At 34.0% G+C, this 17,903-nt stretch overlaps 1 protein-coding gene across 1 annotated transcript in view; it reads right to left on the bottom strand.

Annotated features, from left to right (window-relative positions):
* LOC132742790 (muscle-specific protein 300 kDa-like) overlaps positions 1-17,903 on the bottom strand; it is a 127,500-nt gene that overhangs the window by 51,806 nt on the left and 57,791 nt on the right. Inside the window, 23 exon segments of the mRNA XM_060731265.1 lie at positions 1,206-1,413; positions 1,674-1,957; positions 2,190-2,660; positions 2,890-3,195; positions 3,583-4,074; positions 4,395-4,594; positions 6,109-6,146; positions 6,384-6,553; positions 6,762-7,082; positions 7,306-7,623; positions 7,846-8,181; positions 8,662-8,875; positions 8,877-8,980; positions 9,191-10,153; positions 10,743-11,054; positions 11,393-11,719; positions 11,970-12,290; positions 12,491-12,631; positions 12,880-13,056; positions 13,351-13,671; positions 13,846-13,954; positions 14,247-14,467; positions 16,687-16,848. Of these exon segments, the coding sequence (XP_060587248.1) occupies positions 1,206-1,413; positions 1,674-1,957; positions 2,190-2,660; positions 2,890-3,195; positions 3,583-4,074; positions 4,395-4,594; positions 6,109-6,146; positions 6,384-6,553; positions 6,762-7,082; positions 7,306-7,623; positions 7,846-8,181; positions 8,662-8,875; positions 8,877-8,980; positions 9,191-10,153; positions 10,743-11,054; positions 11,393-11,719; positions 11,970-12,290; positions 12,491-12,631; positions 12,880-13,056; positions 13,351-13,671; positions 13,846-13,954; positions 14,247-14,467; positions 16,687-16,848 (6,516 nt within the window).

The raw sequence follows: 17,903 nt of genomic DNA, 5'->3' as shown, positions 1-17,903 counted from the left end.
TAATATCTCAAACAGTTCAGTCAAAAAGTGGACTGGTACTAAAAACTTAACCAAGATTCTAAGTCGATAAAAGGCCTTAATTTTTAAAACAAATCCTTGACAGAGTTACCTTCTCTTGCGTACAGATGGGGGTAATGATGTGAAATAGCATTAAAAGTTTCAAAGCAATATCTCAAAGGGTTAAGGCAATAAGTGGATTTTACCCATATTCAATGTATTTTCTAAGTCAAAAAGGGGCATAATTCTGTCAAAAACCTTGACAGAGTTATGTCCTCTTGTCTGTTGATGAAGGTCGTGATGGTAAACAAGTATGGTCAGTTTCAAAGCAATACCTCCAATGGTTTTGAAATAAAGTGAGGTGGTACAAAAAACTTAACCAAGATTCTAAGTCGATAAAAGGCCTTAATTTTTAAAAACAAATCCTTGACAGAGTTACCTTCTCTTGCGTACAGATGGGGGTAATGATGTGAAATAGCATTAAAAGTTTCAAAGCAATATCTCAAAGGGTTAAGGCAATAAGTGGATTTTACCCATATTCAATGTATTTTCTAAGTCAAAAAGGGGCATAATTCTGTCAAAAACCTTGACAGAGTTATGTCCTCTTGTCTGTTGATGAAGGTCGTGATGGTAAACAAGTATGGTCAGTTTCAAAGCAATACCTCCAATGGTTTTGAAATAAAGTGAGGTGGTACAAAAAACTTAACCAAGCTCAATACACTTTCTAAGTCAAAAAAGGGCCATAATTCTGTCAAAAACCTTGACAGAGTTATGTACTCTTGTCTGTAGATGGAGGTTATGATGGTGAACAAGTATGGTAAGTTTCAAAGCCATACTTGTAATACTTCTGAAATAAAGTGGGGTGGTACGAAAAACTTAACCAAGGTGTGACGCCAACGCTAACGCTAACGCTGACGCCGACGCCGACGCCGGGGCGAGTAGGATAGCTCCCCTTTTCATAGAAAAGTCGAGCTAAAAAGAAATAGTTCAAATAAACAGCTGTAGAAATGAAATCTACTTTTGTTTTTATGGAAAACTACAGTTTCTTCATGACAAATCTGCCCTTTACTATAATATATGTTCAATACAATCATAGGAGTCAATGTATGTAACTTTAACAACCAAAAATGAAGTTTATAACAAATTACTGTGTCTTCATCAGACATGTGAGTAAAATGTTTGCCTACTGTGATAATACATGTTCATACCCTGTGATTTTGTAGTTGAGCTTTTTTGTCTGGTAATGTAGCTTTCATGTCAGTGTCTTCATTTAACTGAACTTCTGTATCTAACAGCCATTTCTGTAACTGTTCATAGTTCTCATCATAATTTGACCACAGGAATAAATCAGACTCCAACTTACGCTGGGTCTCTGATAGCTGGTCACATACAGTCTCCCATTGGTCTCGTAAAGATCTGAAATACATGTCCATACAATATTTAAATCCATCAATTTGGAAAAAAAAATTATTTCAAGCACTAAGGATTTCAATGAACGGAGATGTAACTATATTTATACTGACATATCATTATCAGTTCAACTATTTCTAAGCTAATGATAACACTTTATAGAAACACATCAGTGTTTGTTTGTTGGGTTTTATGTCACATTGACACAGTATAGGACATATGGTGATGTTCCAGCTTTACATCAGTGCACATGGATATATATTTACCTTAATTCCTGTCTGATTATCTCCCTTCCCTCTGCAGCTGTGCTAGGGTATAGCTTCTCTCCACTTTCTACTGTAATATGTATCCTGGTTGCACCTTGTTCTTTCTCTGCCATAAGTTCCTGTAATTTTGTAAGTCTGTCTTCTACATCTTGTCGGTCCCCGGCAACATCTGCACATACCTGTTGACGTCTTTGTAAAGTTTGCACCCACTCTACACATTCACTATAGTTGGTGGAGTAATTCTGGTGCTCCCCTACATAGTCTTGCCAACGGTTGATCAAATCCTACAACAGAATCAAATCAATGTCATTTTATAACTGATTTATGTGTAGTATTACTATTGGAGAAGTTAGGATTTATTGAAAAACCTGAGTTATTGAAAAATCCTAAGTAACATATGAGAAATGCAACCTAAATATGAAATTAGTATTCTGGATTTATTTGCCTTAAATCAATACAGTCTTTTCAAACTTAAGGTACAAATAAATAAAACACTCAAATAATTAAAACACTCACTCTGAGGTTTGTTTTCAAATGTTCATATCTGGAATGTAATTGTGAGCTGTAATTGACGAGTCTAGAGTCGGCACCCTGCATGTGAGAAACCATATCTTGTAACTCGTCAAAGTGTCGTTGTCTTGCCAACACTTCCTGTTGCATCTTCTTCAACTTCTCTACCTGACCTTGTTTATCACCAAGTGTTCTCTTCAGGTCAATGTCTTTGATTGTTGTTTCACATTCTCTCAACCATTTGTTAAGCTGGTCACATGACCCGTCATATGCTGTCAATGCCTGGAGGGCATGCATTAAGTTTTCTTGTGTGTCATCCATTCTAGATGCCAGGGCTTCCCAATCCTGGGTGAGACCTTCAAGGTCACGTTTGATAGCATTCTGACCTTGGTGACCAGTGTGTGGTATTGTTTTCTCACCTTGTACATGGACAGCTTTTACCTTGGCTTCACCATCTCTCATTGATTTCACTAAATCCTATTTCAAAATAAAATAAAATCACATGATCATTATCATTCAGACATTCATACTATAAACAATAAAATATTAAAATTACCAGTAACATTCATAATTATATTTGTGTATATTAACCTTTTTAAACCAAATAATAACATCTTAGCTCCATTTCATTAGGTAAAATAGATATTTATTCATCTTAAAAGTAATAAGATTTAACTGTTAAGCACTATGTTATCATCAGTCTTACCTTAACTTTGTCAAGTCTATTCTGTAGAGCTTGTTTATCACCACTAGCCTCGGCACATACAGCCAGCTTGTCTTTGGTAGCTGCCATCCAGTCCTGGCACTGTTGGTGCATATCTTGTAGTTTTTGGTGTTGGTCAACCTCATTCTCAGCCTTCTTTACCTGAGCCTTGGCATCCTCACAGAGGGCCTTGTACTTGGCGTTGAGGTTGTTTATTTTACCTTTGGCCTTGGTGGAGGCTAGAGCACTGCCTTTATCACCAATACTGTCAATCATACTCTGATGAGACAGAATATCCTGACATTTTGTCTGGAATAAAAAAACAAGAAATATTACAGACTTGATATATAGAAGTATCTATCTTATAAAATAAAGACACACTTTTTTCTGTTTAGTAAATCAGTTCTAATAAGCATACAGATCTGAAATATAACCTTAATTTTAATCTTAGTAGTTCTATTAACATTAGAAGCTTCTTTACAGTAACTACTCAAGTCTTGGTTCAATAAAAGAGTAAGACTGTTATTTAAAAGTAACAATTTAGTACACATCAATTATTTGAAAACTTAAGATGTTGACACCTTACATGAAAATTTTCAATGAACAAATGAAGTTAAAAAAATATTATGGTTTTTTTCTTGTATAAGGAAAGCGAAATATATTAGACTTTTTCATCCATTGAAACTATATATTTACCCTATAATGTTGTAGAGCAGCCTTTTTCTCCTGTAGTGTATTTTTAGGTTCTGCCTCTTCTTTTAGCAGTTCTGTAGATTCACTAACCCACTTCTCTAACTGCTCAAAGTTCTCATCAAATGATGACCACTGCATCTTACAGCTGTTGAGGTTTCTCTGTGTCTCATGTAAAGTATCATTATAGTTCTCCCACTGGTCACGTAGCGAGCGTAACTCCCGTCTGATACCTTCACGACCTTCGTTTGACGTATTTGGATAAAGTCTTTCACCAGATTCAAGAGCAGCACTAAACAATGCTTGACCGTCATCATTAGCAGCTGTGAGGGCTTGTATTGTTTCAAGTTTATCTTCCAGAGCCTCATTATCACTTGGCATATCTGAACATTCAACAAGTTTCTGTTGCTGGGCTTCGATCCAGTCTGTGCCTTCTTTATGCTTTTCATTGTAGGCTACATGATCTTCAATGTTCTGTTCACAGCGCTCAACTTGCTCCTGAAAAATGTTTTCAATAAATGATGACTTCCAAAAACTATAAAAGCATAAAAATTTAAACTGTTTCATAAACTTTTAATTGAAAGAACGATTCAATCCTTAACAAAATTCTTTGGAAATGGCATCATTTCATGAACATTCTTTAAAATCAGGTTTCATAATATGATGGATTATTTTCAAGAAAACCATCTTAAACAAAAATCTGCCATTTGATAAGTAACCAATACGCTGATGTTTATTTTAACAGATGTAACCTCAATTCTACGGATAACTTTGTTTCACAATATGTTTCTTTGTTTTGGTTCTAACACCAATTTTACAACAAAGAAGTCTAAGTATCTTTTAGGAGCTTGATTAATACCAAACCTGAACGGAGTCAGCCAAGTGTCTTGGTATCTAGTCTGGAGTTGTCCAGCATATTGAAGCTGTTTGGCCAACACCAGTTCCGCCTTAATACCTGACCCTGTGGCGTCCTCAAAGGGGGCCTTGATGTTGCTATTACCTCCTTGGAGGCTAGAGCCTGCAACAATTGTCAATCAAATGTATGAAAGTTCTATTCTATAAAAAATCAAGAAATATTCAAATGTTTAGTATCTATCTCAAAAATAAAGCACAATTTTTACTGTTGAATTTTTCTCAAATAGTCTGAAATTAAAAAGTTTTTATTCAAAAAGATTTTCTATTAAAAGAACTTCAAGATCCCAAATCTAGGTTAATAAAGAGTAAAGGCTTTTTTTAAAGTAAAAAATTTGTACAACTCAATAATTTATAACAAGAAAGTACCCTTTAAATAATTTTAAAATAATCAATTAAATACCAGAATACAGTTTTTTCCTAATAAACAATTTGAACTTTTATTAGGCCATGAAAACATATATACATAATATGTAAGTCTACCTTTATCTCCTGTAAATTTTCAATTCTGCTACTTAGTCTTTTGAGTTCTGTCGATTACTAACGACTCTCTATGCCTTCAAACCATTGAGACAACTGTATCATACTACGTTGTTGGGGCTTTCCCTTTTTCCCAATTAAAGTTCTTAAGTTTATGTCCGTAACTAATGTTAATACTCAGATTCATACGTTTTATTAAAGCTTACCAGACAAGAGCACACTAAAAATGCGACCGTCATCTTAATGTGAGCTGTTTGTCTTAAGACATTTCAAGCATTGATATAAAATTCAAAATTTTATGCTGAACCATCTTTTTTATTCGAGTACGGATTGTTTTTTCAACGCTCAATTTTTATAAATGTTTCAATAATAAACAACTCCGAAAATCTAAACGCATCAAATGTAAAAAAAAAAACGTTTAATTTAAATTAAAAATTTTTGGATGGCATTACGATAATTTTAATTTTTTTCTAAAAAAAATTTTTAACAATTCTACCATTGTTTTGCCTTATTTCCAACACGAATAACCATATTTTGAAACTCTTTTCAGTTGTTGATTTTTTAAAATTTGAAATAAACAAACTAAGATCTTTTGGTGTTAGATTAAATTTAATGCGGACAAGTTCAATTAAGATTTCAATTGCAGTCCTGCAATTCAACCAGTGCGACTACAGCGTATACAATCTCAAGTCAGGCGGTTAGCCTTGGCATTTGTTTTTATTTTCCGAAATGATTATTGACATTATAAAATACAAACGTCACGCGTTATACTTAAACTTCATTTTGCAATACGCTAAAAAAACGGTTATAGATAAAAAATTATAGTTTTTCATCAAGTTTATTGTCAAGTTAATATGCAGAACAATGTAACATAACGACAAACGCGTTCTTAAAAAAAACAATTAACTTATAATTTAAAAGGGTTCTTTAATGAAAGTTGATGTCAATTAGTCTATTAGCGGATTTCGCTGAATCGCGTTTGATTGCATTAATACAATTAAAGATATAAGCAGAAAATGATCTGGGGAATTTAAATTGTCGATCTTAAGAGCAAAGTCGCTTAATACAGCCTGTGTCTCATGGGCAAGTTAGACTGTAATAAGGTTCTAGTTTATGTCTGTAATACATAAATTCTAGTTTATGTCTGTAATGCATAAATAGAAGATTCTAGTTTATGTCACTCTGTCATACATAATTAAAACAGTATGGATTTTTTTTCAACAAAATTTTTTCTTATATTTCCTTTAAAGTAAAATATTATGTAAGATTATATAAATACTTTACACAAGATGAATATGATTAATGACTTTGTTTCTATGGAAGACAACATTCTTTTACTATCTAATGTCATCTTCAGTATTTGGGAGATTATAAACCATAATTAAATCTCTATGGCAACAATATGCATCACTTACTCTGTTTCTTGCATAGCTTTAACAAGTTGTTGCCAGTCAGCTTCAGCCTGTTTCTTCTGACGATCCAGCTCAGCTTGTTTCTGTTTAGGTAACACTGCTTTCAGTGCCTCCAGTTTGTCTGCTGCTATATTCTTCTTTTGTTCTCCCTCTTGAGCACCATTTATAAGATCCTATAAACAATGATATTGTGAAAATCAAAACTTCTTGTTTATCATTGATTGTAAATTATCTGCACACAAAGCATGATGTTGATATTTCCTAAATGGTCAAATATCTTATGTAACTTGATTTTAAACTGATTATCTGAAGTGAAATTTTCGCCATGGGTAAAATTTGCTTTTAAGGTTTAAATATGAGAGAAGCAGAACTAAATGGTACCTTAATGGTAGCAAGTTTGGCTTCCACACTGTATCTATCTCCAGCAATATCTCCACACCATGCTACCTTCTCAAGGGCAGCATTCAACCATCTCTGTTGTTGTTGTTGAGCATCATTACAGTGTTGTTCTAGAGTTCCTAGCAACATGTCTTCAACCTTCTCACCACGTGTCATCACAGACTCAAACTTCTTCTTCAGTACTGCAGCATCCTTGGCAAGATTGGAGGTCTCAGCTGATGGGAATTTAGCTTGCATGACTTCAGCTTTATCCATTAAGGCAGCTACTCTCTTCTTATGCTCAGCCATTTCAGCTTCAAGGGCCTAAAAAGTGAAAATAGCATACATTAACCGGTCATTTATATTTAAGATATATATTATTGTGTCAGTGATTACTGTTTTGTGATAGGATTTTTTTTATATATATAAAGGAAGTTCATAACTAGACACTAAGGAAAGGAAAGGAACAATAAAAAGACTAAACATTATGATTTATCTTACTTAGAAGTTCTGCAAAAGTTCTCAAACTGAAAGGAAAAGAACAAACCTTGCAATTTTCCAGTCTTCTGATAATATCATCATCAGTTCCAGAAACATCATCACATTTCCCTAACTTATCTTTCATCTCATTCAACCATTCTGACTCCGCTTCAATTTCTTTCTGTAAGTTTTCTCGTTCATCAGTAAAGTTAGCCATCACACCTTCGAGCTGGTTGGCTAGCTTTGTAGCTTTATCAAATTGTTCCTGAATTTCTTGTTGCTCAGCAACAAGCTGTGGAATGTCTTCATCACGATTCATAGCTTTGAGATCTTCAATTTTCTGGGACATTTCATTTAAAACTTCTTGGAAGTATGGAGCCTCTTCCTGTTTTATAAATCAAGTAACTTTTCGTTATTCTGTTTTTAAGCAACAACATTGATGAATGAACTTTGAAATAACCTTATTGTTAAGCATTTTATTATCACAACTAAATACATCGATTTACTATGAACAAGATTACAACTTTTACAACCTGGTCAAATAAAGTTTTATTTTCTTGAACTTAAGCTTTGTTCATATTGTATCCTATTAAATGATCAAACTCACCTTGAATTTTACAAGACAGGCCTCAACACTGACAGCATCATCAAAGTTTTTGAGACTGTCATCTAGTTTGGTTACCATGGTGTTAACCCATGATTGTAATTCCTCTTTCCCAGACTGTACCTGGTCCCAGCATATAAGCTGAGCCTCCAGGTTTTGTTTGTGTTCATCAATGGCAGCATTTGATGTTTCCCACTGATGATTGGTACCATCCAGATCTTGTTCAAGGACAGAAATGTCAAAGCTGGGTACATGTTTCAGTTCCTCAAGTAACTGAAGTCCTCTTGTGTTCATTTGATCCAGTTGTGACTGGTTAGCATGAAGCTCGAACTCGGCATTCTTTAAACAAAAGCAAAATATTGAAGTATGCTAACTTTAAACACCAAGGGCATCATATGATATACTGATTAAAATACAAATCATTAACATTAGGGCTTTCTGTCAATGGACCTTTCCGGTTTTTCGTAGTGGAACATTTAGCCACACCTTTTCCATTCATGGCTAGGTCAACTACTCACAAACAGTATCACAAAAATAAGCACCCGTTCTTTTGTGCAAACCAGGTCAACCAGTGACTATGTATTTTCTCAGTGTAACAATTGGAGAACAAGTTAGCCAATTTACATAAAACTGTAATCACCGGAAAGGTCCATAAACTCATGAGATAATTACATCATCTTTAATACTGTCTACATATAGGAATAAATCCACTATGTTTTAGAAATGTTGCATATTTTTTCCCATTATATACTAAAAATCTTGACAAAATAAAGAAATATTGTATTACATATCAATTCATATGAGTGTATATAGTATTACCTTATGTTGATCAAGAGCTTTCTTGACTTCAGGTTGTGTGGAGAAGGCAATATCAGACTCAACGAGGGGGGCAACATCATCCAGTGTTCGTACAACACCTTGTTTGAGATCATTGTACTGTTGCCAGGCATTTGCCACTGATGAGTAATACTGAAGTTTATCACCGAGCAATGCTTGAACACCATCCCAGGACTCGTTCACCTTGGACACCACTCTGTACAGCAGAACTTTTGCTAGGATCAGCCTGCATTATTTGACGACCAAGTTCTCTCAGCTGTTCATATTCTGGGTTTGTAGCAAATACGTCATCTCTTATGTCCTAGTAAACAGAAATAAAGAAGCCAAACTATTAAATATATCCAAAAGTAAACAAGAAATTCAAATCTATTTAAACTTTTATCAATAAGATGATTAATACCTGAAATATTATTAACTTATTTTTGCTTTTTTATGCTTAATTGCCAAAAACTTTTACTAAATTATAACTTGTAATAAACGTAAAAAATCTTATCAAAGTAGAAACACTTACTTCAATTTCTCTGACAAGATCTTTCACACCTTGTAGACTAGATTGATTTACAGCAGCTGTTCCAATTCTCTCACCAACATCACCTAGTTTATCTACAAGTTCAGCTTGCTTAGATTCAAATTCTGCCCACAACTGAGCAAGTTCACCAAGATGTTCCTGTTTTTGTTTTGAGTTAAATAATACTGAGTCACACATTGAGTCAAGTGCTTGTAATTCTGAACCAAAGTGTAAAGTTCTTTGAGTGGCACGATCTTTTATAGTTAACTGTGAAGTTGCCATAAGTTCATCTAGTGCATCAGCTTCATCCATCCATTGTCCCATGTCATCTCTGAGAGCTTTAACTTCAGCATTTATCTTTGCAACTTCCTCCTCTTTTATATTTGGAGAAGCTAACTTATTCTGGAGTGTTTTAAGTTTAGATTGAGTATCTTTGTGGGAAGCTTGGTACTCATCCCATTTCTCACACAATTCTTCCCGATTTTTCAATAGATCTTCTATTTTGAAATAACCACTGCTAACTCTGTCAAATCTGTCTCTCAAAATAGCTGCCTCATCATCATTACAGTTAGCAATAAGTTCCTTAAACTCTTCCCTTAAAGCATTAAATTCTGGTTCATTTTCATCATATTCACGTTTAAGAGCTTTCAGTTTCTGCATAGTTTCACCAACTTCGTCAGAATATATTTCACTTCCAGTGTCTAACTTCCTTTGAGTTTTCTTGGTCCATTTTTCAAATTCTCCAAGTTTACTAAAGAAGTTTTGCCTATGTCTGAGAGCTCCATTGAGCATGTTCTGTCTCTCAGTAGTATCTGCTGTAACCTTGTCCCACTTTGCCTTCACACTGTCCTGTCTGTCTTTCAGGTCACGTATTCCCTCTGGTGTAGCATGTTGTTTGACCTGCTCAAACTGACGGTGTAAGGCGTTCAAGTGGGGCTGCTGGCTTCTCACCTCTTCTTGCAAAGTCTGTAAAAGAGAAAGATCATGAATATAAATTTAAAGTTATTTGCTGTTTAAATCAATTATTTTGTGTTGATGAAATCATTCAACCAGGTTACAAGTCTGCAGTCCCCCTTTTTACTAGCATTGCTAGGAAGTGCACATAATTATGACTGCTATAATGTTAGAAGAACTTGAAATCAAACAAAACTTCAAATAACAACAATAACATGAAAATCTTCTTAATGAAATAAACCAATTATTTCCCCCAAAAGAACTTAATTCAACTGTAGTTAATATCAGGTTAAGTTGCTTGGTAAACAGCAGATATTTATGTTTTAGTTGGGTTTCACTGCAAACCAATACTGAAAAGGTCATACGGTCATATTCACGCTTTTCTGGTGAAGGAGGACCTTTTGGGTATTTTTGTCAGGCATGATGGGCACTTGAGTAGAAGCACCAATAATCCATAAGCTGAATGAAATAGCTTCCTCACCTGACAGAATCCAAAGGCCCTGGCGGGATTCAAACCCACAATAGTGAGGGACAAGTGGTTTAAAGTCAACCACCTTAACCATTTAGTCTAGGACGCCCCCCACTAAACAGTAGTAATTACCTTGCAAAGAGCCAATTCATGCTCTAGTACATGAGGATCTGTTGAATTGATGTTTGGTTCCTGGGCTAGACGATGTTCAAACTTCTCAAGAATCTCTTCAATATTGCTAGCTTCCTGGTTGTAAGCTACCCAGGCTCCCTGCATCTTATCTACCCTGTGACTCCGCTCCTCAGATGCCGAGATCACATCAGTCCAACGTCGCTGCAGGGTCTCCAACTCTTTCTGCATGTTTGGTTGGTCAAGAATATAGCCAGCCTCTGTGGTCATCTTCTCAAATATTGGTAGATTAGCTTCACACTCGTGTAAAAATGACTGAAAAATAGAAATTGTATTTATTAAAACTGAAATGACCTTTAAAACTATACATGCCCTATAATTCTGTAAACTTATACATAAATATACTGTAAATAAAAAGGTATGAAATTGGATTTTTTACTTTTTGAATGCTTAAATCTACATTAAATAACTTTTTATGAAAATGAAGGCATATTTACTTTAAGTTTTAATAGGTGGTCATTATCACTACTTTGGTGTATTAAACGCAGCATGTCTCCAGATTACTTGAATCTTTAATCTTTTTTCTTTAACTCAAATTACATTTACATTTAATACTAAATTTAACTCATTAACAGACTGAGCAGTAACACTACCTGATGAAGGTCATAGAGTTGTTTTGCTTCCTCCATACTGGCACATTTAGGAAGTTCTGTGGCACAATATTTCTCAGCTTTTAAAATCCATGGCATCAAATCCTGTGCCAGGTTTTGATACATCTGCCAATGTGCAACACTACCAGACAGGGCAGAGCTGCGGTCCTTGGCTCGTGCACACAGACTCTCCCACTGACGTCTTACTGTTGCCAATTTTGATTTGAGAGCAGCAGTTTCACGAGATCTAAAGTTCTGTGACAAGCCTCTAGCATCTTTTTCAAGGTTTTCCAATGTGATGTGGTTCTCATATACTTCAGTAGATATTTCCTAAAAAAGTGTAACCATAATACATAATATACTTAATATCTTAAATGTTACAAATGATTACAAGAATCAATCGGCCTTTAAATAATGATGACATATTACATTCACAGAGCTAAATTCTTAAATAAAATTCACTTTTTAACCAGTCACAAATGCCCTACAGATGAAACTGTACTGTTTTTTGTTGTTGTTGTTTTTAAAAAAAATGAGCAAGTCAGGCAGAACTATTTTTAAAAATTAAGACAAGACATACCTTGGCTTGTTCAAGCTGATCTTCTGGTGTGCTTGTTTTATTTTCATACACATAATTGAGTTTCTCCTCCTTTTCATTTAACCAATCACAGAAGTGGGTAAGACGTTTGTAATATTCAGTCCATTTAGCTATTGTGGCTTCAAGATCTGCCAGTTTGGCATTGAGACGGACAGACACGTTATCCAGCCTCTTATCTATATCTGTCATCTCCCCCTTGAGAGGGCCTCGTCTCTCTCTACTTGCACCCTCACAGAGTATGGCATTTAATTTCTGGACTTCATTCAAACTACCTTTCAGTTTATTTAATGTCTGCTGCAGCTCCTACGTGAAACAAACAAAATGTTGTAACCATTGTATGATTATAAAGCATCTACAAAAACTAGCTTCATCAGTTCCAACAGAAAGTTTAATAAAATCTTGAATTTGAATGAATTTGTATTTAAAAATATATTGCATATTAAAAAACTCGATTTAAAACCTCTTTTTACAATAAAAATATTTTTTACACTAAAAATGTTTACTTTTTTGGTTGAGTAATCTTTCTTGGCTAGATCTTGTCCTGTAGTTGATGGTGGTTTCTCAAGTTCAGCTTCAGCTTTCTTCAGGTACTGAACCAAATCTGTCTTCTCATTCTCATATTTCTCCCAGTCACCAACAGTTTTCTAAAACAATATTATCATTCATAAACACTTTGACAAGAACGAAACACCTTAAAGTCCTGTCATAAACAAGTACAATTTAAGTGATATATCACCTTAAAACAAATTAGGAAATTTTTAAGTAATTTCATTAAGCTACATTAGACTTGTGCTAGAGAGATGCTGCAAATAAAGAATACATCTAGAAAACCTCAAGACTTTCAAAAACCTTAACTATACAAAATTAATACTCTCATTATGAATAAACTCACCTTCAACTTAGTATGTTTAGCTTTAGCTAATTCATTTGTATCTTTGAGTTTACGTTCAAGATCCTGGATATTTTTAGCAATGAATGATGGAGCATTACGTTCTTTCTGAAGCCTTTTTCCGGCCTCAATGTCAGCCATAATTGATGCTCTCTCAGCATCTAGTCTGCCCATTAAACTCTGAAAACAAAAAATAGAGATATGTTAAATAATTGCCAACTTGTATTGATACTTGATTAGAAATTAAAATATCATAAGCATTTCATGTATTGGCAGTGGGTGGGGTAAAGCGGAGATTTTGTGTTGAGCATTATATATCAGAACGCTGTTTTAACAGGGTTTGGAGATCTTAGACGCCAACATGAGCGTTTTAACACAGTTGCAATGTACAAGGCCTAATTGTAGTAAAACTGATTAGATTCTGTATGGGGGACTGTTTATGATTCTTTACTTACATTGCAGTAAGAATATTACCTCATGTTCATGAAGATATGTACGAGCATCTTCAAGTCCGTCAATACAAGGTTGTTCTAAAACTTGTCTCTGAGCGTCGTCAAGCCAGCTTGACCTCTTGTCCATACCATCACGGAAATCATACGCCTTGGAAAAGAGTGCTGACTTATCATTGGTTTTTTCCATGTTGGGTAGTAAGTTATTGAATCTCGCTACCATGTCATCAAGTTTACCACGTTCACGTCGAGCATCTGTATCATCTGAGTCTGCTAGAAGCTCTTCCAGGTTACTCTTTAACCATTTGGCATCTTCGCCAGCTTTATTCATATTTTTCATAGCTCTCTGTTCAAAAGATAAAAGGATTTTACACTTAATTTTAGGATTTTAACAATTATTTGTGCCTTTCTTAGTCCATTAAACATAGCAAATTATCATAATTGGCAACATTTTAATTAGAAAATAGTTTATAATGTACAAAATGTGGTTTCAATGGGCAACTAAGTACAAGTTATTTACCTGGAATTGAGCTTGAAGATCCTTATATTCCTCACTTGTGAGATCTTCCTTTTGTAACTTTTTCTGGAGGTCCTCTATTTGTTCCAGGAACCCAACAAACTCTCCAAGTCTGAAATTATGTAAGCAAAGGTTCAGTTGGATTTACTAAGCTAAAGTTGTTCAATAAGACATTATGACCTGGAGTCCACAGCATTCCAGAGCCACATTACTCGCATTAAATATATGACTTGGAGTATTCACCATTTATAATTAATATGATTGATACAGTTATAAGACAAAACATCATTACACATGCTTCAAAGCTGAAGCTATGTCATTATTGTAAAATTCTCATTTAATAGTGTAAAACGCTTTTGAAACAAAATGTTTACATTTAAGTGATCTAAAATGTAAGATCATACTTTGTATTGTATTCCTTCCACCTCTCTGGTAACTGTTTCAGGGATAATAACGTAGCATCCATGGCTTCCTTGAGCTTGTTCCATCGTTCTATATGTATATCATACTGGTCTCTTAATGTGTTGTCCCTGCCGTCATGTCGTATCAAATCTTTAGATAGGTTATCCATACTCTCAAGGCACTTCAAACATGTCTTCTGGAAGTCTCCTTGATGGAACATTTGCTGAACAGAACAAAACAATGAAATTTATTTGATATCAATGTATAGAATTTAAAATATTCTAATGATTCTAATAAAGTGTGTTTCGATTCACACAGTCAAATAATAGGCTGTATGGTACTTTTCCACTGTACTGTAACAATGGCCCTCTGGCATTATTTACAATTTTACTGGAAATTTTAGTCATAATATTGCACAAGGATAGCATTAAAATATATGACTGGCTGGAAAGCTTCCATTTATGCAGAATTTACCTAAATATACCTTATATAAGATTTTATCTTACAAAAACTTACATGCAAGTTGAATCTTTCTGAATTGAATTATTTTACTTTTATCTTGGGTTTAAAGTAACATTGACACTATTAAGGTAAAATGGAAACTTTGTACCATAACAAATTGAACCAAGATTAAATTGCCTTTCAATGCATCATTCCGGGCATATGTGGTCACATAAAGACCATACAGACTTATCTCAAGTGAATAAATCATTTCTTGATTATCTTTAAAGATTCAAAGAAATCCCATTATTGACAGTAACTTTTGTAATTCTACACTTTCAATACATATATACACACACCTATGGTAAAAATATTCATGTTCATTTGATTTTAAAATACTAGAACTATCACTAAATGTGATTAATACCCCCACAAGACTGCTTCGGAAATGAGGATGTTACTAGTAACAGAATACCTTGTAAAAGAATTGAAATATACAGTTATGGTTGTGGGCAATTAAAGATAGTTGTGGTTCTTATATGTTGCATTTCCTTTCAATGTGGTTGGCCATTGATGAATTTTAATTGAATTACTCTGTAATAAGTCCAGAAAGACAAAGAAAAGGAACAAAGGGCAATAACTCTATAAATACTGTAGATAGAGTTATAGTTCTTGTGCAATTCACTTCCTCTTATTGTGCTTGACTATTGTATGAAGTTGTTTTGAATTCCAACCAGTACGTTTTAAGTTATGCTCCTGACAAGGAAAAGTATCAAAGGGCAGTAACTCTGTATTTTGTCAAAAATGGAGTTATGGCTCTTGTGCACTGCACTTCCTTTTAATGTCCTTGACAAATGTATGAAGTTGTATTGAATTCCAAACAGTAGTTTTCAAGTTATGCTCTGGGTCAAGGAAAAGTAACAAAGGGCAATAACTCTGTAATTAGTCAAGATGGAGTTATGGTTCTTGTGCACTGCACTTCCTCTCAATGTGCTTGACCATTGTATGTAGTTATATTGAATTCCAACCATTAGTCTTCAAGTTATGGTCCGGACAAAAAAATCAATGGAAAAGTAACAAAGGGCAATTACTCTGTAATTACTTTAGATAGAGTTATGGTTCTTGTGCACTGCACTTTCTCTCAATGTGCTTGACTATTGTATGTAGTTATATTGAATTCCAACCATTAGTCTTCAAGTTATGGTCCGGGTAAAAAAAGGCAATGGAAAAGTAACAAAGCAAAGGGCAATAACTCTGTAATTACTTTAGATAGAGTTATGGTTCTTGTGCACTGCACTTCCCCTTATTGTGTTTGACAATTGTATGAAGTTGTTTTGAATTCAAACCAGTAGTTTTCAAGTTATGCCCCGGACAAGGAAAAGTAACAAAGGGCAATAACTCTGTAATTAGTCAAGATAGTGTCATGGTTCTTGTGCACTGCACTTCCTCTCAATGTGTTTGACCATTGTATGTAGTTATATTGAATTCCAACCATTAGTCTTCAAGTTATGGTCCGGACAAAAAAATCAATGGAAAAGTAACAAAGGGCAATAACTCTGTAATTACTTTAGATAGAGTTATGGTTCTTGTGCACTGCACTTCCCCTTATTGTGTTTGACAATTGTATGAAGTTGTTTTGAATTCCAACCAGTAGTTTTCAAGTTATGCCCCGGACAAGGAAAAGTAACAAAGGGCAATAACTCTGTAATTAGTCAAGATAGAGTTATGGTTCTTGTGCACTGCACTTCCTCTCAATGTGCTTGACCATTGTATGTAGTTATATTGAATTCCAACTATTAGTCTTCAAGTTATGCTCCGGACAAGGAAAATGCAACGGACGTCTGGACCGACCGACCGACCGACCGACCGCCCGACCGACCGACCAACCGACCACCGGGTGACTCCTATATACCCCCCCAAACTTCGTTTTTGGGGGTATAATAAATGAATTGACTTAAAAATATAAACAACAACAACAACAACAAATAATTTGATCGATACCTTATGTTTCTGTAATGTTTCCTTGACATTTTCCCGTCGTTGAAGTTTTTGTCGTTGTTGATTTATTGTCTTCTCAGCATTCTCGACTAGATTGAGGAATTTTTCTTCTTGTACAGCAAACTCTAGTTTCACAAGCTTGATAGGGGCGATAGTTTGTATTTGCTGAAATATTTATCAAACATATTAGCCCTGCACAAAATGTCTCCTGAATAAAATTTGATTTCAACTGCTTAAAGAAAAATTATTTTCATATTCATGAACAAGATAATCAGTAAAACTGATCTCTGATAAAAGAGCACATTATTCGACATAAAAAAATTGTCTGTCAAACCTTTAATGTTTTTAATAAATATAAGTAAATTTGAAAAATAAAATCAAAATTGTGTTGGTATTGCCTGTAAGATTTTAAGTTAAGTGTACTTTATTATAAAATTATTATATCAATAAAAACAGTCTGAAAACAAAATGTGGATAGACAGAACACAAAAATACAATGTTCTAGCATTTTGCATTAGTAAAACTGTTTCTTTCTTTACTAAACTTAATATCTGAATCTTCTAGAATGTGTTCTTTATACACCTTTAATAAGAGGCAAAAATCATATAAAAATTCACGAATGATGTGGTGCCAAAATGATGCTCTACATAATGACCTCTAAGACTAACAAATAGAAATATTTCTCAGTGAAAATTACTAGCAAATTTCTATACTAAATCTAAATTGAAATAAAATGCAACAAAACTTGCAAATAATTGTAAAAATATATAATTCATATTTCTAAAGTATACAATGAATGTAAATTAAAACAATTTAACACATTATGCATGCATTCCGGTATTATATAGCTCTACACTCTTTAAAACTTAGAAAAAACCTTACAAACTAAAAAAACCAACAAAAAAAACAACTAATAATCATATGATATTTGAACAGCAAATACACAAATAAACAGCAAAATATCAAACCAAAAAAAGCAGTGAGTCAGAAAGCTATAGGTAAGCTTAAAACAGCTATACTTAAATTACTATGGATACTTTCTAAATGTTCAAGATATAGCTAAAACAGCATTTGAAACATTATGGTAATTTGAGAAACATTGTTATCCCATAAATTGGCATTGAAATGTACATATTCTATAAATATCAGGCTATATCATCACAGTCAAACTTTCTCAGCTCAAATAAAAGTTATTGTTAAAATAACAATGAAACCAATTT

The sequence above is a fragment of the Ruditapes philippinarum genome, unplaced genomic scaffold (genome assembly GCF_026571515.1).
Source record: "Ruditapes philippinarum isolate M1 unplaced genomic scaffold, ASM2657151v2 ctg57_1_1_1_1, whole genome shotgun sequence".
Lineage (NCBI taxonomy): Eukaryota > Metazoa > Mollusca > Bivalvia > Venerida > Veneridae > Ruditapes > Ruditapes philippinarum.
Note: the sequence above shows the minus strand (reverse complement) of the source record. Positions and strands in the feature narration are given on the sequence as shown.